Genomic DNA, 24797 nt, shown 5'->3' with positions numbered 1-24797 from the left:
CACCCCCAGGATCGATCGATCCGTAAGCCTGAATGACACTCTGCCGTACGGTGAGCGTGTCCATCCCCTCTGGTAAGCGCATTCACTTCTTCTACTTATGTGTGGACCTTGAATACATGAAGTCCACATATTGATTTAAGAGTATCATCTACATATGTTTCCCTTTTTTCCTCACAAGAAATACTACGCTCCATGTGCTGATGAACTTTTATTCCATTATGGACACCTTCTCCAGTTATTGGGGACTGTTCCTTCACCTTATTTGTTTTGGTTTATAATCACTGCCTTGAGTAAACACTTTTTTGTTTTTTTTGTTTTAAACAGTATACACACATATAGGGTGGTAGTTTATCCACCCCGCCTTTTATAATACTTAGCGCTGCATTTTTATTTGTCTGAGCATAACAGTTAGCTGCTCACTGTGTATGTGTGAGCCACGCTGCGCTATTTGATTGCTCCCCTAGCTTTCTGGTACCTGTGATGTGTCCCAGAATGCTGCAGGAAAAGGGGGGCGAGCCAAACTTCTGCTCAGATCGCCGCAGGGATCTTATCAGAAGTGGGGGAGCAGGTATCTGTCAAAACCAAGTACCCGCTCCCCCTAAAAAAAAAAAAAAAGATGTCCCAAATGTTAAGAATGAGTGACGGGAGGGGGAGGAAGAGCGTAACGTCCCCTTTTGGGGGAAGTTCCGCTTTATCCACCTGTGAATGTTTGGTAAATGTCACATTCACTTCTTTATAAATATTCTGTGTTTTCTTTAAAGAACCTACCTTAACATGAAAATTATTATCCGCCAGAATGTTTTCTGGTTTCAGGTCCTTGTGGATCACTTTTTGGCTATGCAGATAGATCATTCCTTCGATAATTTCCAGGATAAAACGAGCTTTCACTGAAATGGGCACTTCAATCTAGATTTAAATAAGACAGGAACTACAATGAATTACTGATTGATAAATAAATATCATATATGCATACAAATGCATATGCAAATATGCATACCCAATACAACTCCATGGAAAGTGCATGACACTATCAGTTGACTTTGTAGTGCTCACTAAAGTTGGGTGGAACTGATGGCAGTCTTACCACTGCAATCCTTAAAATAACTATGTAACTGCTCTTACTGGGGGCTTCTGGTTAACCAAAAAGACCTGTTGTGAAATTAACTTTTAAGTTAGGCAAACATGTTAGTCAACTAAAGTAAGGTGCACTTATTGGCAATTGCATAATATATGGGGAGAACTGTAAAGTATTAAAGTGGGAGTAAACTCCCTTGTATGATTTTTGCCTATAGGCAAGCTTATAATAAGGCTTACCTATAGGTACAGTAAATATCTCCTAAACGGTCACTGTTTAGGAAAAATGAACTTTTGATGCAGCAACTGGCATCACTGACATCACTGGCGAATGCGCTCTAAAGAAACGACATACCAGTGCCGTAAACATACCGTAAACATCGACTCATCGCCGGGTTGGCCATTTTATATTGCTGAAGCCCGCAAACCCAGAAGGAAGACCAAGTAAAGATGGAAGCGCCCTCAGCAGTGCTGCTGGGGGGCTTTGTTTTCAGGTAAGTCTGTCATAATGTGCTAGTATGCGATGCACATAGGTTAAGGAAAAGAAATGGCAACTTGTAATCTAAAAAGAGGCTTGGCTTAAATTGATCTCTGGATTTGATAATGCTTTGAGGGCGGAAGTGGCGTTAGGAGAAGGAACTTTGATTATATACTAATGCAAATGATGGCCAAATTAGAGGACAAAGGCATTCACCAGTGTTTTTTTTTTTTTCCAGAAAATTATTTCTGCTCTCTACTTTGGTCATATGTATGAAAAACAGTCAGGGTCCTGATTGAATTTTAAATAGTTTTAATCTCTAAATGATGTTTTTGACAATATGAAATCATACAAGGGAGTTTACTCCCACTTTAATACTTTACAGTTCTCCCCATATATTATGCAATTGCCAATAAGTGCACCTTACTTTAGTTGACTAACATGTTTGCCTAACTTAAAAGTTAATTTTAGGACACATGACAAACACAAGGCTGAATCTGACCCTCCAGGCCCATGTGGCCCTCACACCTCTACTGCAGGTGTGGCACCCCCTCGTCTCTGCTCCCACCTTGTCTCAGCAGTTGGCAGCAGAGAGGAGGACAGAACTCCTCCTACAGATCTTGCGCCTCTATGCAGTCACAGCACCCCCCTGACCTCCGCCTCTCCTGGTCTCAGTATTCAGCTGACTCCAGACCCCCCATGGTCCTCCTCCAGGCCCTGCACTTTCAGCTTTCCTGCTCCACCCCCAGCTTATTTTCGCTAGCAGCACAAGGTAAGGAAGGTGCACAGTGATATGTAAGGAAGGGTAGGGGAGCTCTTAACATCTGATTTAAAGGTGTGTGTGTGTGTGTGGGGGGGGGGGGTGCTCTGGACATCTAGTCTTACAGATGCAACTGGCCCTTTCACGGCAACCATAGTGCTGATGCGGCCTGCAATTAAATGGAGTTTGACACTCCTGTATTACGAATATTGTATTGTTGCATTCAGTGTGGATATTATCGTTACTTTAAGATTTTCCGATGCTGTATTGAACAGTTATATAAAACAAAAACTTGGAATTAGTATTTAACATTCAGCAATTTCACTGGGTGTAATGACATGTGGTTAACACTGATGGTAACCTTTGCTTATGCCTTTTTTTTAATCATATGCACAGTTTAATTGTCCACCTTTGTGAAAGCTTTAATTTAAAGTAAAACTTAAAAGCAAACCTTTTTTTTAATCATTTTGGATAAAGTAATGAAGGGTTGTAACCCCCATCAATTTTTTGCCATCTGTGTCCTATTAGAGTGATTTCCCTTCACTTCCTGTACCATAGTGATAAAAAGGAAGTGAGTAGAAAACCCTCCGGAGTACTCAATAATATTACCATATATGTGATCTTTTCTTCTTTTGCTGCTACCATATGTACTTATGTATATTAATTGTTAAAATACAATAAACACATTTGACAAATAAACCCTCCAGAGTGAGGGAATCCCTAGTTGTCACCAGATCTAGTGTCCCTATTAGAAAACTGCACCTCTATTTCTTTTCTAGGGTGAATCCTCCTAAAGGCAGCAATAAAAATCTGACAGATGTTCTAATCCCCCCCCACTATATCAGAAACTTAAAAAAAAATGCCTTTTACTATTTAGAGATTATGAAAAAATTGGTTTGTGAGCACTCATTTTATGTTAAGGTTCTCCAGCTACTGAAGATAGAAAAAAAAAATTCCAACCAATTCCAACTTATTACCATAATGATACCTTATGTTGTGACTTAATAAAGGTAAACCAGCAATTTTGCAACAAAAATCCAATCATCTACTTATTAGCAACAATTTTCACCGATAAGCAGAGCCTAAATACCCATCTGTGCCATACCTGCTGCTTTAAGACATTTAGTAAATTTCCCTTTGACATGTACTCAATCACCAAAGAGTAGTTGCCATCTTCCAAGATAACACCAAGCAGCTTTACAACTCGCTCATGATTCAGCTTACACATTATTCTTCCTTCTTGAATAAGATCATTTTTGTACCTAAAATACAACAATATAATGCATAATTTCTCAGTGAAAGATTTAAACATGAACATCACAGACAAATATAAAACACCGAGTATCTCTGCTCTGTTGCTGCGTTTGTGCTCTTCTGTTCCCTGTATATAATAATATAAAAATTTTCTTGCCAAAGTTGTGATGTATGCAAAGTAACCTATAGCATCTAATTTAATTTCAGATCACTGCTTCTAGACCCCTTAACCACTTCTGCCCCGGAAGGTTTTACCCCCTTAATGACCAAACCATTTTTTTGTAATATGGTACTGCGTTACTTTTACTCAACGCTGTACTCAAATAAAACTGATGTCCTTTAGACATGTGCGGTTCGTTTCAAATTAAAATTCGGACGAATTTTCGTTATTCGGAAATTCGGATACATTCGAATAGTACCGAATTTAAACGAATCCGAATTTGAATCATTTTCAAATACTTTTCAAATTCAAATAGTTTTCCAATTTCCAAAGAGAATAAAATAGAATAGAAAATAAAGGAATAGAATAGAGAAAAATATAAATATTTTTTCTATTCTGTTTTATTCTTTTTGGAAATTGGAAAACTATTTGAATTTGAAAACAAATCGAAATTGATTCGAAAACGGCTTATTTCCTATGATTGTCAGCTCTATTAGAAAAAATATGCAAAACATTTTTATGGCTGGATAAATGCTTGTTACATTCATCCAGCAAGTTTTTAATAAATATGCCCCTATGTGTGCAGCTTTTTCTGTTTGTGCTGTCCTAACATCATAATTACAGAATGTGAAAAAAATACTCAGAAGGCAGGGAATGCACACTTCCAGTAAAAAAATTATTTTTTAAACCATATCTCTAGAATAGCCCATTCGGTCCTTCTGATAAAGGGGTTACTATGTAGTCCGATTAACAGTTGTAAAATAAATTAATTCTAGTGTAAAGGATGAGTGACCAAGGAAAATAATATCTCCAGCCTGCTCCACACTAATGCCCCGTACACACGGTCGGATTTTCCGACGGAAAATGTGTGATAGGACCTTGTTGTCGGAAATTCCGACCGTGTGTGGGCTCCATCACACGTTTTCCATCGGATTTTCCGACACACAAAGTTTGAGAGCAGGCTATAAAATTTTCCGACAACAAAATCCGTTGTCGGAATTTCCGATCGTGTGTACACAAATCCGACGCACAAAGTGTCACGCATGCTCAGAATAAATAAAGAGATGAAAGCTATTGGCTACTGCCCCGTTTATAGTTCCAACGTACGTGTTTTACGTCACCGCGTTCAGAATGATCGGATTTTCCAACAACTATGTGTGACCGTGTGTATGCAAGACAAGTTTGAGCCAACATCCGTCGGAAAAAATCCTAGGATTTTGTTGTAGGAATGTCCGATCAATGTCCGACCGTGTGTACGGGGCATAACTGTATGCAGCCAGCATCCGCTTCATTAATGCATGTTAGGGTTATTGGCTAGGGATACATTTTAGCATTAGGGTAAAGGACTAGGCTTAAGGTTATTAGAGTTAGGGTTAGCGGTAATCATTAGGGTTGGGTTTGAGTTAGAGTTAGCGGTAATTGTTATGCCCCGTACACACGGTCGGACTTTGTTCGAACATTCCGACAACAAAATCCTAGGATTTTTTCCGACCAATGTTCGCTCAAACTTGTCTTGCATACACACGGTCACACAAAGTTGTCGGAAAATCCGATCGTTCTGAACGCGGTGACGTAAAACACGTACTTCGGGACTATAAACGGGGCAGTGGCCAATAGTTTTCATCTCTTTATTTATCTGAGCATGCGTGGCACTTTGTGCGTCGGATTTGTGTACACACGATCGGAATTTCCGACAACGGATTTTGTTGTCGGAAAATTTAATAGCCTGCTCTCAAACTTTGTGTGTCGGAAAATCCGATGAAAAATGTGTGATGGAGCCCACACACGGTCGGAATTTCCGACAACAAGGTCCTATCACACATTTTCCGTCGGAAAATCCGACCGTGTGTACGGGGCATAAGGGTTAAAACGATAACCCTAACAATTACTGCTAACCCTAACCATTACAGCTAACTCTAAAATCTAACCCTTAACCCTAACCCCAACATAGGACACATAAAAGTTCCTGCAATACTTTGATGCTACTTTAGTGCCTTGAGTGTAAAGTCGCACCAATGTTGCACTACATGAACAGAACTGTCATACTTTCCTATTGGCTAAAAAAAAAAAAAAACGCATCAAAAAGCAAAGCGTTTTTGGTGCAGGTCTACTGTAGTCTATTACAGGCAAACTGCAATCTGCTGTGGAAAAAAGTCCCTGACCCTTTCCAAAAAATGCACCGGCTCAAAATGCACAGATGTGAACATCACTGCTTTTTAAAACCCCCAACCGCAAATCTAAACCAGCCCTAATAAGAAGGGTAGAAAAAAAATGGCAAAAAAAGGCACAGACAATGTAAGTCCTACCCTGAGCATCCAAAAAAATGGGGATTAATATAATTTATAAAACAGGGAAAATATCTTTACAGGGGTTCTACATTCCCTGCTAAAAATAGGTATTAATATCACTTTTAAATAGGCAAAATATATTTACAGGGGGTCCTACATTCCCTGCTGAAAAAAAAAAAATGTTTTTTTTCTTCTGTCTGTGTCCAACACTTTGTCCAACTGTTGCCAGTACAGAAAAGAAGCCTCTTTCTACTCTAGGCTTTAAATGATAAAACAATGTTGGATTATGTATTGCAAAATAAAAAGGTACAGATTAGGGCAACACGTTTAATTTTTCTAATATAAAAACATGAGTTGTTACTTACGCATCTTGCTTACACCCTGTAAACACAGTTTTCAGGACAACCAGGCCATGCTCTATATGGCAGCACAGGTACACTTTTCCAAAACCCCCACAGTCAATTTCTTTCTTGTCCAATAGTTCATGGGAACTCATACGAATATCATCAAGAGACATATCTGCAGAATTAGCTGCCTCGTCCATCTGATAAATAGTACTTCTTTACCAACCTATAAAGAACAGAAAAAATAAGGCTTTAAATGTGCTTTGGAAAGGTGACCTACAGTATCTCACAAAAGTGAGTACACCCCTCACAATTTTGTAAATATTTTATTATCTTTTCATGTGACAACACTGAAGAAATTACACTTTGCTCCAATGTAAAGTAGTGAGTGTACAGCTTGTATAACAGTGTAAATTTGCTGTCCCCTCAAAATAACTTAATACACAACCATGAATGTCTAAACCGGTGGCAACAAAGGTGAGTACACCCCTAAGTGAAAATCTCCAAATTGGAGATTGGAGAATTGGAGAAAATGTCAATATTTTGTGTGGTAACCATTTTTTTCCAGCACTGCCTTTACCCTCTTGGGCATGGAGTTCACCAGAGCTTCACAGTTTGCCACTGGAGTCCTCTTCCACTCCTCCATGAGGACATCACGGAGCTGGTGGATGTTAGAGACCTTGCGTTCCTCCACCTTCGGTTTGAGGATGCCCCACAGATGCTCAATAGGGTTTAGGTCTGGAGACATGCTTGGCCAGTCTATCAACTTTACCCTCAGCTTCTTTAGCAAGGCAGTGGTCGTCTTGGAGGTGTGTTTGGGGCCGTTATGTTGGAATACTGCCCTGCGGCTCAGTCTCCAAAGGGAGGGGATCATGCTCTTCTTCAGTATTTCACAGTACATGTTGGCATTCATGGTTCCCTAAATGAACTGTAGCTCCCCAGTGCCAGCAGCACTCATGCAGCCTCAGAGCATGACACTCCCATCACCATGCTTGACTGTAGGCAAGACACACTTGTCTTTGTACTCCTCACCTGGTTGCCGCTACATACGATTGACACAATCTCAACCAAATAAGTTTATCATGATCTCATCAAACTACAGGACATGGTTCCAGGATTTCTTGACCTTAGTCTGCTTGTCTTCAGCAAACTGTTTGCGGGCTTCCTTGTGCATCATCTTTAGAATAGGCTTTCTTCTGGGACGACAGCCATGCAGACCAATTTGATGAAGTGTGCGGCGTATGGTCTGAGCACTGACAGGCTGACCGCCCACCCCTTCAACCTCCGCAGCAATGCTGGCAGCACTCATATGTCTATTTCCCCAAAACAACCTCTGGATATGACGCTGATCACGTGCAACTTCTTTGGTCGACCATAGCACCACTGTATGGTCTTGGCCACCATGCTGCAGCTCAGTTTCAAGGTCTTTGCAATCTTCTTATAGCCTAGGCCATCTTTATGTAGAGCAACAATTCTTTTTTTCAGATCCTCAGAGGGTTCTTTGCCATTAGGTGCCACGTTGAACTTCCAGTGGCCAGTATGAGAGCGTGAGAACAATAACACCAAATTTAACACACCTGCTCCCCATTCACACCTGAGACCTTGTAACACTAACGAGTCACATGACACCAGGGAGGGAAAATGGCTAATTGGGCCCAATTTGGACATTTTCACTTAGGGATGTACTACCTTTTGTTGCAATCGGTTTAGACATTAATGGCTGTGTGTTGAGCTATTTTGAGGGGACAGCAAATTTACACTGTTATACAAGCTGTACACTCAGTACTTAACATTGTAGCAAAGTGTAATTTCTTCAGTGTTGTCACATGAAAAGATATAATAAAATATTTACAAAAATGTGAGGGGTGTACTCACTTTTGTGAGATACTGTACATCCATAGATTAAAAGGCACCTTCATCCCAAAAAAAATAATTTTTAGAAAAGTGAAAAAAAGGGGATTTTAATGGTGTCACAAACACAAAAATTGCTATATTAAAAAAATGTTTTTTATTTTTAATCCGACATGTTAAAAAAACACCACGTCAGCTTATTACTGGCCTTGTTTCATAAAAGAATTTGATACATATACAGCATCCGTATACATAAATACTGTATTAATCTGAATGCTTGTTGCTCGACATGTTTCACTTTCTGCTTTTTCAGGAGCTGTAAAGCATGTGCAACTACAGAGAGACAAGTACAATCAATGTAATGAAAGACAAACAAATAATTCATACAAATATAATAAACATTGCAATTCAATATGTTTCCTTGTATGAAAAAAGTGTACTAACCAGCTTCACATATTAAAGTGTATCAGATATATGTTAAATTGATATGTCCACTAAAGAATACTTTTAAAAGGTTATATCGATGAGAGTCTGAGCGCAAAAGCAGGAGGCAAATGATACGCTCAAATAAGCGCTGTTAGGGATCCTGCAAAGAACATGAGGAGGAGTGCCAGCAGATGTGACAACAATGGGATCGTAGGGGAAGCAAACCCGTGTAGCTATAAATGTGTTTTATGAGACCAAAGTCCATGGAAATACAGCTTATGCATAGCCATCACCCTATATGTCATTGAGAATCAGTTGGAGGTCATTTCAGGTCTAGGAGGAACTCCATGATCATCAAACGCAGAGCGTTTGCCTGCACCAGATCGCATGGTACAAAAAGTTTTCAAAAAAGTAGTGTATGCACTATTTTTGATGCGGTGCAGAGCGATTACAGCCCATTCAAAATGAATGGGCTGAAATCGCACGGCTTAAACTGCATGTAAATTGTACAGGAACACACAGCGTGTTCCTGTGCAATTCTTGGTGTGAACTGGCCTTTAAAGGCATTTACATTTTTGTTTTTTAATTCCACCGAACACAGCTCTATTTTAACCAGTGTGTCCATGTACGTAAAGGTGTTCAGATTTGTATTTTAGAGCAGCGTTCAGAAACATAAAAAAATGCTCCAAATCTGTTTAGAGAGGAGCTTACTGGCATAATGTACGCACATATGCATTTAAATGAGTGACACTCCCTGTTCACACCGGTACGGCTTTGAAATCACGCTACTTCAGCGCAATTTCAAAGCTGCACATCAGTGCAATTTGCACTGCCGATTTCTTTGTGGCTTTGCGACTTTATACAACAGAAGTCTATGCAAGTCGCAGTGAAATGGGTCGCTGCGGCTATTTGAACAGTTTTATTGCTGACAATGGGGTACGACTTGTCATGTGATTTGGAACTGTCAAAACGCATGACAAATCGCACTGGCGTGAACAGGGGCTAAACGCACACATATGTGTGTAAACTAAATAAATATTATAAATAAAGTATAATAAAAAATAAATATTATAAATAGGTAAATATTCTACTCATAGAATGAGACTATGCACATATTTATTTATTATTTATTTCAGGTACTTATATAGCGCCGTCAAGTTACGCAGCGCTTTATATATACATTGTACATTCACATCAGTCCCTACCCTCAAGGAGCTTACAATCTAAGGTCCCTAACTCACATTCATACATACACATACTAGGGACAATTTAGACAGGATCTAATTAACCTACCAGCATGTCTTTGGATTGTGGGAGGAAACCGGAATACCCGGAGGAAACCCACGCAGGCACAGGGAGAACATGCAAACTCCAGGCAGGTAGTGTCATGGTTGGGATTACATATGCTTCTAAATATCGTATGCCTGTAAACACACGCACGTAATTATGCAGCAAAACAAACATTTTTTTTAAGCTCGATTTTTCAGCCAACTCCTAGTATTGGGGAGTCAGGTAAGTAACCTAGCCTGTCCAATACTATACCTCCCAAGTTTCTGAGATATGAAAGAGGGACACCTATTAGCAAAAAGCATTTAGGCAAAGGACGCACCCCTTCTACAGCCCCGCCACACCCCTGTTATATTGAGAATTATGCCCCGTACACGCGGTCGGAAATGCCGCCAGCAAAAGACCGATGTGAGCTTTGGGTTGGGAAATGCGACCGTGTGTATGCTCCATCGGACTTTTGGTGGCGGAATTCCAGCCAGCAAAAAGATTAAGAGCAGGTTCTCTATTTTTCAGTCGGAAAAAGTTCCTTTCCGAAAATGCGATCGTCTGTATGCAATTCCGACGCGCAAAAAAAACACGCATGCTCGGAAACAATTTGACGCATGCTCGGAAACAATTTGACGCATGCTTGCAAACATTGAACTTAATTTTCTCGGCTCGTCGTAGTGTTGTACGTCACCGCTTTCTTGACGGTCGAAAGTTCAGAGAACTTTTGTGTGACCGTGTGTATGCAAGCCAAGCTTGAGCGGAATTGCGTCTGAAAAACCATCCAAGATTTTTCCGACGGAAATTCCACTCATGTGTACGGGGCATTAGGCTGCATTCTCCTGATGTTTAGCCACACTGAATCCCAGCAGCAAAGAATCTACTGATTGCTGCTGCTGGGTTTGACAGCTGTAAGCGAATATCAGCAGCTACCGAGGCCGTACTCTGCAAATCTGCTGACAGCTGTCAAATCCAGCAGCAGGAATCAGTAGATTGTTGCAGGAAATCGCACCGTGGCAAAATGCATGTGCGAATGCAGCCTTATGGGCTTGTTCAGATTTGTTTGGGGGGGCCCTATAAACATGTTGAGCCACATTTTTAGCACCTCCTCAACCACCTCTCCCCTTAATCTGCAGAGTCAGCAGACAGGGTGGTCGCATGCTATGATCATGATGCTTTTCTTCATGCCCACAAGAAAAATGATCCCCCTTGTAGAGTACCGCACTAATGCTGCCAAACGCAACCTGTGCAAGCGAAACCAGACACTCCACAAATGCACAACAACCGTGTGCAATGCACGCAGTGCATTAGTGCAGCATTTACTGGGTTAAAACAGGCGGTGAGGAGGCATCATATCAGTTCCACGCCGCCTGTCAAATGCAAGCGCAGTAGGGTTGCCACTTTATCCCTTTAAACCTGAACACATAATTATTACACAGGTTCTGTGGATGATTAAGGTGGTAATTAAACTCACTTGGTGCCTTATCTGCACTAAATTAGCAGAAACTGTGTAATTCATATGTGTTCGGGTTTAAAGGGATGAGGTGGCAACCCTAATGCGCAGCTCTGTTATATTAATGCTGACAGGCAGGGAAAAGCCATTCAGACAGAAGAGACCAACAGGGTATCTTTAGTCATATAACTCTTACCTGTCCGCAGGGAACTGCTTTTTACAGGCCTTTGACAGACGATGATGAGGCGCTATGCCGATTTAATGCTGTAAGGCCCCTTTTCACACAGGCAGACCAATCAGGTCTACCTTTCAGTTTTTTTTTAGGCAGACCCAATCAAAACCATCCATTGCCCTCCATTACATAGTTACTTAGTAGGTGAGGTTGAAAAAAGACAAGTCCGTCAAGTCCAACCTATGTGTGTGATTATATGTCAGTATTACATTGTATATCCCTGTATGTTGTGGTCGTTTAGGTGCTTATCTAAACCACTGCTTGTGGAAGAGAATTTCACATCCTTACCGCTCTTACCGTAAAGAACCCTCTACGCAGTTTAACCACTTCAGTACAGGGCACTTTCCCCCCTTTGGCCTGATGCACATCTATGCATTTTTAGTGCTTTTAGCATATTTGCACTACAGAACGTGTTCCATAGGAAACCATGTTAAATGGACTGTAGTGCAAATCTGCAAAATGCAAAAATCACTAAAAATGCATAGGTGTGAATCAGGCCTTCCTGCCTAAGCCAATTTTCAGCTATCAGCGCTGTTGCTTTTTAAATGACAATTGCGCGGTCATGCAACACTGTACCTAAACAACATTTTTGTCATTTTGTTCCCACAAATAGAGCTTTCTTTTGGTGGTATTTGATCACCTCTGGGGTTTTTATTTTTTGCTAAACAAATAAAAAAAGACTGAAAATTTGGGGAAAAAAAATGTTTTCTTTATTTCTGTTATAAAATTTTGTAAATAAGCAAGTTTTCTCCTTCACTGATGGGCACTAATGAGGCTGCACTGATGGGTACTGATAAGGCGGCACCGATGAGGTGGCACCAATGAGGTGGCACTGATCATGGGCACTAATTGGCGGCACTGATGGGCATTGATAGGCGGCACTGATGGCCACTCATAGGCAACACTGATGGGCACTAAAAGGCTGCACTGATGGGTACTTATGGGTGCCACTGATGGGTGGCACTGATGGACACTGATAGATGGCACTGATGGGCATCACTGATAAGGAGCCACTGGCAGGCATTACTGATGGGCATTGATTGGCATAATTTATGGGCACTGATTGGCATAGTTTATGGGCACTGATTGGCATACCTGGTGGTCATCAGTAGTGGGTATCCCTGTTGGTCCTGGTGGTCCTGGGTGGGCATCTTCGGGGTGGTGGCGCTGATAATCAATCAGCGCAGACCCCCCTGTCAGAAGAGCAGCCGATCGGCTCTCCTCTAGTCGCGTCTGTCAGACGCGATAGAGGAAAAGCCGATACATAGCTTTTCCTGTTTACAGAGACTCTTTACCAAGATCGGTGTTGCGGTGTTGTCGGCATGGACCAAAAAAAAAGTAAAAAAAAAAAAGTAAATGTTTATAGAAGGTTAATAGATTGGTTTGGCAAGAACAATTCTTCATGAATCCATGCTGATTACTGCTAATGATACTGTTTTTATTACTAAAATCTTGTATATAGTCCCTTATCATCCCCTCCAAGAGCTTGCATACTATTGATGTTAGGCTAACTTGTCCGTAGTATTGAGAGATGGGTGTCAATGGACATGTGCCTGTTGACTCCCGCCGACATCCTATCAGATCCACTAAAAACAGACGGATGGGGGATCCGTTACCCATCCGTCTAGTGGATCAGATGGTCAGTGGGCTATGTCTGTGTCCGCTCTACATAAGTGGAGCAGACATGGACAAGCCATTCATCTGCTTAGCAGGGATCAGCAGACAGATTCCTTGCTGAGCAGGCGGACTCCTGGCGGAATGCGCCCTATGTGGAAGGGGCCTTAATGCCGCACCACCGCTCTGCAGGACAGTTGCAGTGTGGCCCCATTCACTTGAATGAACGTGTTCAACAGGCCGAGCTCTGAGGAGGGGGATGCGCCCCTTTAACACGTTAGCTGTACCCAGTAGTGTGTTTAGGTTTTGTGCTGCCCTAGGCCTGACTAAACTCGTGCACCCCCTAATTTAAATGACCCACCCCTTCCTGTCAAGACTACACCCCTTGCTGTTTAAGACCCGCCCTGAAATTTTGAGTGGGGACACTAGTTCTAATGGTCTGGTGGGGGGGGGGGGCAAAGGTTCCCTTAATTTGCATAGATTTCCTCTCACTTCCTGTTTGGCTATGGGGCAGGAAGTGAATGGAAATCTCTGCAATGGGACAGGGATTGTAAAAAATAAACTGACAGGGGCTATAACCCTCCCTTACTCTATCCAAAATGAAAAAATAAAAGTGTTGCCTATAGTTCTACTTTAAACACAAATTTCTGATAATTTTATGGAGAGGACTAATGCCCCGTACACACGGTCGGACTTTGTTCGGACATTCCGACAACAAAATCCTAGGATTTTTTCCGACGGATGTTGGCTCAAACTTGTCTTGCATACACACGGTCACACAAAGTTGTCGGAAAATCCGATCATTCTGAACGCGGTGACGTAAAACATGTACGTCGGGACTATAAACGGGGCAGTGGCCAATAGCTTTCATCTCTTTATTTATTCTGAGCATGCGTGGCACTTTGTCCGTCGGATTTGTGTACACACGATCGGAATTTCCGACAATGGATTTTGTTGTCGGAAAATGTTATCTCCTGCTCTCCAACTTTGTGTGTCAGAAAATCCGATGGAAAATGTCCGATGGAGCCCACACACACACACGCTCCGATCGGACATTTTCCATCGGAAAATCCGACCGTGTGTACGGGGCATTAGAAGATATAACCATGCCAATGGTGCAGCAGCAGAAAACATATAGCACAGTGAGGAAGGTTTGTGGTCCAGGATGATAGGACAGTCAAAATTATAAGCGGGCCCCCCCCACAGTTGCGGAATGCTGGCCGCCTGCATACTGGAAGCAGTGCCGGCACTTTATTGGGGCGCTAGACTAATTTGTCTCTCAGCTCAGTCCGCCCCATAAGACTGGCTAACACAGTGTAGCGCTAGCCAGCGGGGACTCTTTCCGTGCTGCCCCAGGCCTGGGCCTTGTCGGCCTAGGCCAGGATACGGCGTTGGCTGTACCCCGTGTTCTGTGCATGTCCATGAACTGTGTTTATGGCCTTTTGTCAGTTGCATTTTGTGAGTACCCACTTTTATACAAACATTTCTTATTATTAAATTATCTCTGGTAATGCACTAGGTGTGCGCGCCTTCCATTTCTGTTTTTCTTGAAAGGTTTTTAATGTTCAATCCTTTTTTATTAAACTTTTGTACTGTGGTAGGTACAGTAATACAATGTATAAAGAGTACAAAAATAGCAAAGTACACCTCCACCAAAATATGGTAAAAAGTACAACAAACTACATGAGTAATTGTCGGTCAAACTATCACTGCACTGAAAACAGAAAAATGGCCTGCTAATGAAGGACTGAAGTACTGGGTGTAACATGCTGGCACTGGTGTGGTTAAACTCAAAGGGCTTAATTAGGCTTCACTCACACAGCCAGAAAAACTGCATATTCTAGTGTTTTGTAATTACAGGTCTGAACACAGCTGCATTGTTTTCAATGGAACCATTCACAGGTGCGATAACATGAGCTGCTTTCACATCTGTAATACAGAATCCAAAAATCTGCGTCTAAAAACGTGTGCTTTATGCGTTTATTTATATAAACCATGCATAATTGTAGGTGCTTAAATTAAGTCTAAACAAAGAGGAAAAAAAAATTATGTCCGCATACACATCTTTATGTGTTTAATTGTATCTATACGCAAGTATTTTACTGATCATTACGGGGGAGGGGGGGGAGACTTTTCTCCTAGAAAACACATGGGTAATAACATTAGTAAAATTTTTATGGCCGTGTGAATGAGGCCTTACAGTTCTGGCTGGGGGGCAGTAAAAACAAGTGGCTAAGCTGCATCTTTACTGCCCCCTTAACCCCTCCACCCTAAGCTGCAAAGGCAGTGGTTGGGGGTGTACACATGCCATGGCAGGAATTCAACCCCATATCACATTCAGCAGGCACTACTGCCCCGCTGAATGCTACCCATTCAAATGAATAAGGCTGCCCTGCAAACACACAGCAACAACGTGCAATGCACACAGTTGGTGAGCAGTAGTGCAGCATTTAGGGGATTAAAACAGGCAGTGAGGAGGCAACATATTGCCTCTGAAAAGCAATCAAACCAAGGACCACTTTTCAGAGCCTTGGTAGTACTTACTACTAATATAAACAAGGCCAAACTTCTACACCTCTATGGTCCCAATTGTCCTTCATTAAAGCCGGGTTCACATATGTGCGAATTGGATGCGGTTTTTACCACATCCAATTTTCATGACATGTGAGTGTGACCGACTCTCAATTGAGCTTATTCACACAGGTCCAGGGTGGCCGTGGTGCGAATTCCAAAAGGGTCCTGTGCGTGTTTGGGTTCAGTTCAGGTGCGAATTCAGGCAAAAAGTCGGATCTGAATCGCATCTGAACCAGTGAACAGGAACACATCGGAGCCCAGGCTGGAAACTGCGACCGCACATGTATGAACCTCGGCAAGTCCCTCTTTTGTAGCCAAATCCCGCCTTCTGGCATGCAGAACTATGTAGAAAACATGCACTATATTCATTCCATAAAACTTCTCATCTAGTCTTCAATTGACTGATCTGATCTGTTAAAGTATAACTCAAGGCAAAACTTTTTTTTTTCATAGTTTTGGACAAAATGCTGGAGGAATTAGAACAGTAGAAAAGAAATAGAGGAGAAATCTTCCAACGGGGGACACTAGTTCTGGTGACAGAAATTCTCACATTTGAAGGATTTCCTCTCACTTCCTGTTTGGGCTATGGAACAAGAAGTAAAGGTAAATCTCCCCAATGGGACAAAGATGGAGAAAAACAAAGGCAGGGGTTATAACTCCCTCTTATGCTTTCAAAAAAGAAAAAAAAGAAAAAAGTTTTTTGCCTTTTAGTTCTACTTCAACCAGTAGCTGACTGTGCACTATAGTTTTACCGCTACAGTGCGGGATGGCTGAGCAGAATCACATATACAATATATATATATATATATATATATATCTATCTATCTATATCCGTGATTCTGCTTCTCTAGGGGGCGCGCACGTGCGCCCGCCCAGCTGTGCTGTGGTTTGTCACAGCACGTGCCGATCACTGGGTCCAGGCCAATGATTGACCGCTGGCACCCGATGATCGTCTCTGAGCTTCCTTGAACACAGCTCTGTGAATATAAACAACACAGAGTTGTGTTCAGTGATAGGGGATGGCTTTGTTTGTTCATTCATTGGGAATGAAAAGCAACCAGATCCCCAGTAAAAGCAGCACACACATAAACATTTGTTAGGCACACACTTAACCCCCTCAATTGCCCTAGATGTTATCCCCTTCCCACCCAGTGTCATTAGTGCAGTGACAGTGCATATTATTAGCACTGATCACTGTAATATGGTCACTGGTGATGTCAGTGGCAGTTAGTTAGTTCCCCCAGTGTCAGTTAGTGCAGTGTTTCTCAATTCCAGTCCTCAAGGCGCCCCAACAGGTCATGTTTTCAGGGCTTCCCTCAGAGGAAACGAATGTGGTAATTACTGAGGCAGTAAAACTGATCAAATCACCTGTGCAAAATAATGGAAATCCTGAAAACACGACCTGTTGGTGCACCTTGAGGACTGGAATTGAGAAACACTGAGTTAGTGTCAGATTTCCCGTCGCAATCTCCCCACTAGTCCCGTTGTATGTGGCTGATCGCCACCATTACTAGTATAAAACAAAATTCCAGTATATATCCCATAGTTTGTAGACACTATAACATTCAAGCAAACCAGTCAATATACATTTATTGGGATTTTTGTTATCAACGACCTGTAGCAGAATACATTTTGTTTTACTTTCTCCATCAGCTCACCCCCCACATCTATGACTTTTTGTATCAATTGACCCTCCTAGATTGTAAGCTCTAACGAGCAGGGCCCTCTGATTCCTCTTGTACCAAATTGTAATGTAACTGTAATGTCTACCCTCATGTTGTAAAGTGCTGCGCAAACTGTTGGCGCAATATAAAACCTGTATAATAATAATAATAATTTTAAATTTATTAAGAGATTCAATTTTTTTATGGGATACATTTTATAGCAGAAAGTAAAAAATATATATATATATTTTTTAAATTGTCTGACTTTTTTCAGTTATATAATAAAAAATTAAAAATAACCCCAGAAGTTATCTAATACCGCCAAAAGAAAGCTCTATTTGTGTGAAAAAAAATGAAATAAATTTAGGCTGGGTACAGCATTTCATGGCCGTGCAATTGCCAGGTAAAGTAGCGCAGCGATGCAAAGCAAAGAATGGCACGGTCACGAAGGGGGTAAAACCTTCCGCAGCTGAAGTAGTTAATTTAAACCAGCCGAGAGATGTCACGTCATAGGGCGTATTCTCTGTCTACTTATTTTACCCTAAAGGATAGCCTTGTTTCTCTAGAAAGTCGGGAGGTATGCAGGGAATTCCCAAAAATAGACATTGACATAGTTTCGGTTTCACTTGCAGTAATTTCAGTTTATTGTTCCTGGAAGACCTTGATTATAAAGAGTAGAACATACACAGTCACCTGTGCACATTATTTACACTACCAGGCTTTGCTTTCACCTATTAATCCAGCTTTTTACACATGTCATATACAAAAAGGCACCCCCGGCTTCCCTCTAGATGAGCAAAGAAACTTGACTAGCTGAGCTCTTTAGCCCGGGTTCAAATACACTATATTACCAAAAGTATTGTGACGCCTGCCTTTACACACACATGAGCTTTAATGACATCCCAGTCTTAGTCCGTAGGGTTCAATATTGAGTTGGCCCACCCTTTGCAGCTATAACAGCTTCAACTCTTCTGGGAAGGCTGTCCACAAGGTTTAGGAGTGTGTCTATGGGAATGTTTGACCATTCTTCCAGAAGAGCATTTGTCAGGTCAGGCACTGATGTGGACGAGAAGGCCTGGCTCGCAGTCTCTGCTCTAATTCATCCCAAAGGTGTTCTATAGGGTTTAGGTCAGGACTCTGTGCGGGCCAGTCAAGTTCCTCCACCCCAAAACTGGCCCATCCATGTCTTTATGGACCTTGCTTTGTGCACTGGTCCAAATCATTTGGTGGATGGTGGATTATGGTGTGGGGTTGTTTTTCAGAGGTTGGGCTTGGCCTTTAAGTTGCAGTGAAGGGAACTCTTAAGGCATCAGCACATCAAGTATAAAAGAAGAGATACTGCGCTATGGAGTATGCGATGTGATAAGCTGCAACTAAAAGTGTTATACGACACTAAACAGGAATTAAAAAGCAAATAGTCGCGCTAAAAAATATAAACAGTGAAGCAAATTGATATATGCTCCCAAAAAAGACCACACTGGGTATACATAAAATTGAACAAACCCAAAACGGAAATGCAAAAAGTGAGTGCATCCAACTACATGATATACAAACGAAATAGTGCATAAACAGATGAATGTAAATACATTAGTGGCAAAAAATGAAAAATAAAAAAGGAGAAAGTGTTTGGGAATTGTCCAGTGACTAAATAAAAATCAATATAGTAAAAATCAACCCATATTGAAGAGATAAGTGAAAAAAACAAAACATAAAAATAAGTATAAGTATACCAAGACATTTTGGACAATTTCATGCACCCAACTTTGTGGGAACAGTTTAGGGATGACCCCTTCCTATTCCAACATGACTGCACACCAGTGCACAAAGCAAGGTCCATAAAGATATGGATGAGCGAGTTTGTGGTGGAGGAACTTGACTGGCCTGACCTCAACCCGATAGAACGTCTTTGGGATGAATTAGAGCGAAGACTGCGAGCCAGGCCTTCTCATCCACATCAGTGCCTGACCACACAAATGCGCTTCTGGAAGAATGGTCAAACATTCCCATAGACACACTCCTAAACCTTGTGGAGAGCCTTCCCAGATGAGTTGAAGCTGTTATAGCTGCAAAGGGTGGCCCAACTCAGTATTGAACCCTATGGACTAAGACTGGGATGCCATTAAAGTTCATGTGGGTGTAAAGGCAGGCGTCCCAATACTTTTGGTAATATAGTGTATGTTTGAATTGGATGCAGTTTTCACTGCAGTTTTTCAGCTAAAATGCATAGGTCATCGGCGGCCGCAGGTATTCGTGGCAGTCCGCGTAGCCAGTGATTACCTGTGATGAATGCTGCTGGACGCACATAGAGTGCATCCAGCAGCGATCAACGTAATCGCTGACTGTGCAGAGAGCTGAAGCCGCCTGCGACCTGTCATTATATATATATATATAATATAGTGAACGAGGCTAGCAGCCACACCTAGATTCCTGCCACTACAAATCACGCCAGTGTGAATGTAGCCTAAAGCCGAGTACACACTGGCCGAAAGTCGGGCGGCATCAGCTGACATTCGTCCTGTGTGTACTGGAGCCGGTCCAACAGAAGCTAGCCAAACGGGTATGACCGAAAAAGGTATGCCGATCGGCTCCCAATCAGCGATCCTGGCCAATAGCTGAGAGCGCTGTTCAGAGTGACCTTGCGGGGGGGGGGGGGGGGGGGGGGGGGTCAGAACACAATAGCACACTAGGGGAGATTGCTGTACTAACATCAAATTGTTAGTACAGCGGCTCCGACCTGAGCTGTCAGTTTTTTTTTTTTTTCCTTTAGCTCGCTGGGTTGAATGAAAAAAAAAAAAAAACAGTAGTGTGTACTAAGCTTTAATATATTAACTACAAGTGCTAGAACCCCAATTTCTGCGAAATCCTTCAATTATTCTCCATGGAGTTGATTCACATCTCCACTCCAAATTGCCTGAAGCCAGATGCCTGAAGCTCATAAAAGTTCTGAAACTTTTTTTTTTTATTTTTGACAGGTCAAATCGCATCACAAGTCGCACCCTATTGTCTGCACTGGCACTGTTCAAATCAGTGCGACGCCAACTTTGCAGTGCTGCACCAATTTATAAAAGTAGTTCCTGAACTACTTTTGGCGATTCCGGGTGTGACTTGCATAGACATCTGTGCATGAAGCCGCACAGATGTCTTCCAAGTCGCACTGACATGCGCCCTTGAAATTGTGCGATTTCAGATGAAATCACATGATTTCAAAGCTGCATTCAATGTAAACGTGGGCTTAGGAGGGGCAGTTGGCAGACAGCAAAAACGCATCTCAACCATGCATTTTTGCACCCCCCTCCCCTCCAACCACATGTCCAAATGAAGCCTTACACTACACAAAAAAATCGTTCAAACCCATTTTCAAAAAACGAACATTCGGCCGTGAGAGCAAACGATAGTGCCATCATGTAATGATAAATCATTCAATGGAGATAAATGAATCCATTTTTTGTTCGTTTTTTCACATATACCTAATGCAAACATTTTGGACGAGAAACACAATACTCTTTTAATTTATCGTTCATTCAGCAGAAAATTTCCAAACTTGTCCTTTATTTTTTTGGGCTCAAAATTGTCCCAACCGATTACAGATTTGTGCCAATTAACTGTCTGAAAAACGAACAAACTTTCTAAATGACAGAATTTCGTCCGATTTTTCATATAGTGTATGGCCAGCAATAGAGTCAATTAAAGAGGAACTGCAGTCTGCTCACATCATTTGTAATAAAAACATCTTTGCCATTCTGAAGCTTCCCTCCAACCACTTTGCATATTATTTTATATATATATATATATATACTGTGATTCTGTACTTGTCAAATATGCTGCAGAAATTTTCCTCCACTGAGTCTGGCTGCATCCATTTAAACTGTGGGCAGCTGAAGCTGCTGCCTGTTCACTTCCTGCATTGACACAGAGGCACACCTCCAGCTCTGTAGCTCTCATTGGCCCTCTTATGACTCCCCCCCCTCCCTCTTTTCCTGGCAGAGAGAGAGCTGTGCATGATGTCATAAGCCTAGGCTTTTTACCAGACAAAAAACAGGAAGTGGGCTGTATAAGGTATTTAGTGGCAGAAAAAAAAAATGTTTTACTATCCAAAGTTAAAACAACAAGGGCAGAAGATTTAATAGATGGAAAGTTGAAAAAAAAATGACTGAAAGTCCGCTTTAATTGACTAACAAATTAAAGCTGAACTCCAGCTATCACTTTTTAGGCAGATACAGCAAGAGCTTTTTTCTTTTGGGATAAAGGTTTTACATCAAATCTGATCATTGTAAGCACCCCTGACAGCAGTAAATGGTTTGTCTCGACCTTCTAACTGCCACTGGTTTGTCTTGACCTTCTAACTGACAAACCATTTAAGGTGTACGGGCCACCTTATGGCCCGTACACACGATCCGAATATCGTACGAAAACTGTCGTCCGAGGAAGAATCATACGATTTTCGGATCGTGTGTACACTACTTTCGAGAGCCGATCACGACAATTAATCCGATATTATTCAAAGCACAAAAATTTTCCTTGTACGATACCAGATCGTACGATTTCTGTTTGGTCAGTATAGTCGTCGTCCGAAAATACAATACAAATACATTACAACACATGACATCATTTCCGATATTTTTTTTTTTTTGTCTGTCGTACGAGAATTTTCGTGACTTTAGTTACCTATTCAATTTCTAGTTGCGGCTATTAAGCAAAAAAAAAGTCATACGATATTCGGATCGTGTGTACTGGCCATTAGTCTGTCCAAGGAAGTTGAAGAACAGGCAGTATCGTCAGGTGAAAATAAAAGGGACAAAAAGCCTCAAAATGAAAACAAATGCAGCCACCACATCTAAGAATCAGCAAGCTCCAATATATTTCCATTTTTTGCTTTTTGGTTTAGATACGCTTTAACTTTGAGCGAATGGGAGATTTGCACCCACAGATCTGAGCTGATCCAATGAGCAGGGCACAGCATGATAGAGAGGAGAGGAGGGAGCTGGAACATCTAAAGGGACACAGGGGATTCCCCTTTCCTTCTACACCTAGCAAAGGCCGCCTCTTCTGTCACAAGCTGTCATACATACCTGCAGAAAGAAGTCCTCTGTGCTTGGAGCTTCTCCTACATTGTGCGACAAGTCTTGTTACACATCAACCATAAGACACATCTTCTCCCTTCCTTCGTGGCCTCCTAAACTGCCAGCAAGGCCCATCATAATAATCAGGAAGTGTTCTCTATTTCTTGTACAGTCCAAGTGCAGCTTCCTGTGGGAAGGAGTATCTAAACTCTCCTCCCCTTTAAGAGTATAGTCTAATGGCTCCTCTCCTAAGTTCCTGTACATATGTGTATGACGTGTGTGTCAGGGGCTTTCCTCCTCGCCTTACCTTCACATTTCTAGTGTTTCATCAATAGAAAACAAACACAAAGTTGTCCTATGTGTAGCAAAGCTTATGTCTGGGGTTGTCCCCCGCCCTGCTGGAAATAAAAAAAGGGAAGTTCTTAGTACATGGAATGGAAGGCACGTCTACTAACTTTGCATGCTACAGAAACCCTTACAGTATGAGGGACATTTATTTATTTAGACACACAGCATGGCGAAACAGGGGAGATATGCTGTAATAAGACACTTTGAAGTTGATTTACTAAAGGCAAATCCACTTTGCACTGCAAGTGCACTTGGAAGTAAAGTTGCTGTAGATCCGAGGGAGACATGCAAGGAAAATAAAAAACAGCATTTTAGCTTGCACATGATTGGATGATAAAATCAGCAGAGCTTCACTTCATTTCAGAGCTTCCCCTCAGATCTACAGAGATCTACAGCGACTGCACTTCCAAGTGCAAAGTGGAGTTGCCTTTAGTAAATCAACCCCAATATGTCTTCTTCCAACCGGCTGTTTTTTTTATCTTTTATTTTTATTTAATTCTTTATTTAAAGTGGACCTTCAGTCATTTTTTTTCAACTTTCCATCTATTAAATCTTCTGCCCTTGTTGTTTTAAAGGGGTTGTAAACCCTTGTGTTTTTTCACCTTAATGCATCCTATGCACTAAGGTGAAAAAACTTCTGTCACTGAGCATCCCCCCCAGCCCCCACCCATTTTATTCACCTGAGCCCGTTGGATAGATTGATAGCAGCGCAGCCATTGGCTCCAATCAAATCCAATGATGCGAGGGGCGGGGACGAGTCCGGCATTCTGTGTCTATGGATGCAAATGATGGACACGGGAGTGCGCCCGCAAGGTAACCCCCAGGGAGAGCGCTTCTCCTAATGCCGCGTACACACGGTCGGACTTTTCGTCTACAAAAGTCCAACGGACGCTGACGGACTAAAGCTGGCTGGTAATCCAATCGTGTGTGGGCTTCTCCGGACTTTCAACGGACTTTTTTAGCCTCAAATCCGACGGACTTTAGATTTGAAGCATGCTTCAAATCTTTACGTCGTAACTACGACGGACCCCGAAGTCCGCTCGTCTGTATGCTAGTCCGACGGACAAAAAAACGACGCATGCTCATAAGCAAAAACTAAACGGAAGCACTCGGTCTAGTAAAACTAGTGTTCGTATTGTAGGTAGCACATTCATCACGCTGCAAAATCTGTGATCGTTGAATGCAGCGCATTTTATTTCTTCTTTACGAAGGCTCTATAAAGAACGAAGGTGTTTTGCTGTTCATAATCAGAGTTCTCCCAAACTGATTTCTGGAGATTCTTTTTCTCTTTGATCTCATGAATGATATAGTATGCATTTTAAAAACAATGTTTCCATACTAATAATACTTTTTCCCCTTTTTTTTTTTTAGGTTTGTAAAGTTAACACAAAGAACCCATTATTATTTTTTTTTTTTATAGTGATTATTTTTTAGTTTTTAGATAAAGTTAACCCAAAGCACCGTTTTTGGTTACGTAAATTTTTGGATTTTCAAGACTTACCACTTGAACATTATTAACATTAGTAATGTATTTTTGGTGTGTTTTTTTTCAAACTCAATGAGATTGTTGTCCCTTGTTAATTTAACATTGTGTGTAAAATCAATGATTTCAAAGAAAAAACATAAAGTCTTTTGCTAAACTCAAAAAATGATCCATTTATTCATGGTCAAAATAAAATAAAGAGGAAGTCAACGCTGGAAAAAGTCGGTGTACCAGAAAATTGGGATCTTGCGGAGTCCATATAAGAGGGAGCACAATCTGGTCCAAGAATCCCAGAGATCAACAGCACCAGCAGATGATCTAGATGTCCCCAGACTGTGGTCCTACAACAGCCTGCGTCTTCTGTCAGACCAGACTGAACCCAGGTCATCATTTTCTTCTCTTCCCTGCAGCCTTTCCTCCACGCTGCCCTGCAGCCTTCCCTGTAGCCTTCTTTTGAGGCTG

General features: G+C 41.6%; 1 protein-coding gene across 1 annotated transcript in view; it reads right to left on the bottom strand.

Moving 5' to 3' along the window:
* Positions 1–22721, bottom strand: part of RIPK1 (receptor interacting serine/threonine kinase 1) — a 63197-nt gene extending 40476 nt beyond the window's left edge. The window contains exons 1-4 of the mRNA XM_073630968.1: positions 22514–22721; positions 6380–6584; positions 3418–3574; positions 769–906 (exon numbers count right to left, since the gene is read on the bottom strand). Of these exons, the coding sequence (XP_073487069.1) occupies positions 769–906; positions 3418–3574; positions 6380–6558 (474 nt within the window). The 5' untranslated portion in view covers positions 6559–6584; positions 22514–22721. The remainder of the gene's footprint in view (positions 1–768; positions 907–3417; positions 3575–6379; positions 6585–22513) is intronic.
* Positions 22722–24797: the final 2076 nt, after the last annotated feature.

The sequence above is a fragment of the Aquarana catesbeiana genome, linkage group LG05 (assembly GCF_042186555.1).
Source record: "Aquarana catesbeiana isolate 2022-GZ linkage group LG05, ASM4218655v1, whole genome shotgun sequence".
Taxonomy (NCBI): Eukaryota; Metazoa; Chordata; class Amphibia; order Anura; family Ranidae; genus Aquarana; species Aquarana catesbeiana.
This window is presented reverse-complemented; position numbering and strand designations above follow the sequence as displayed.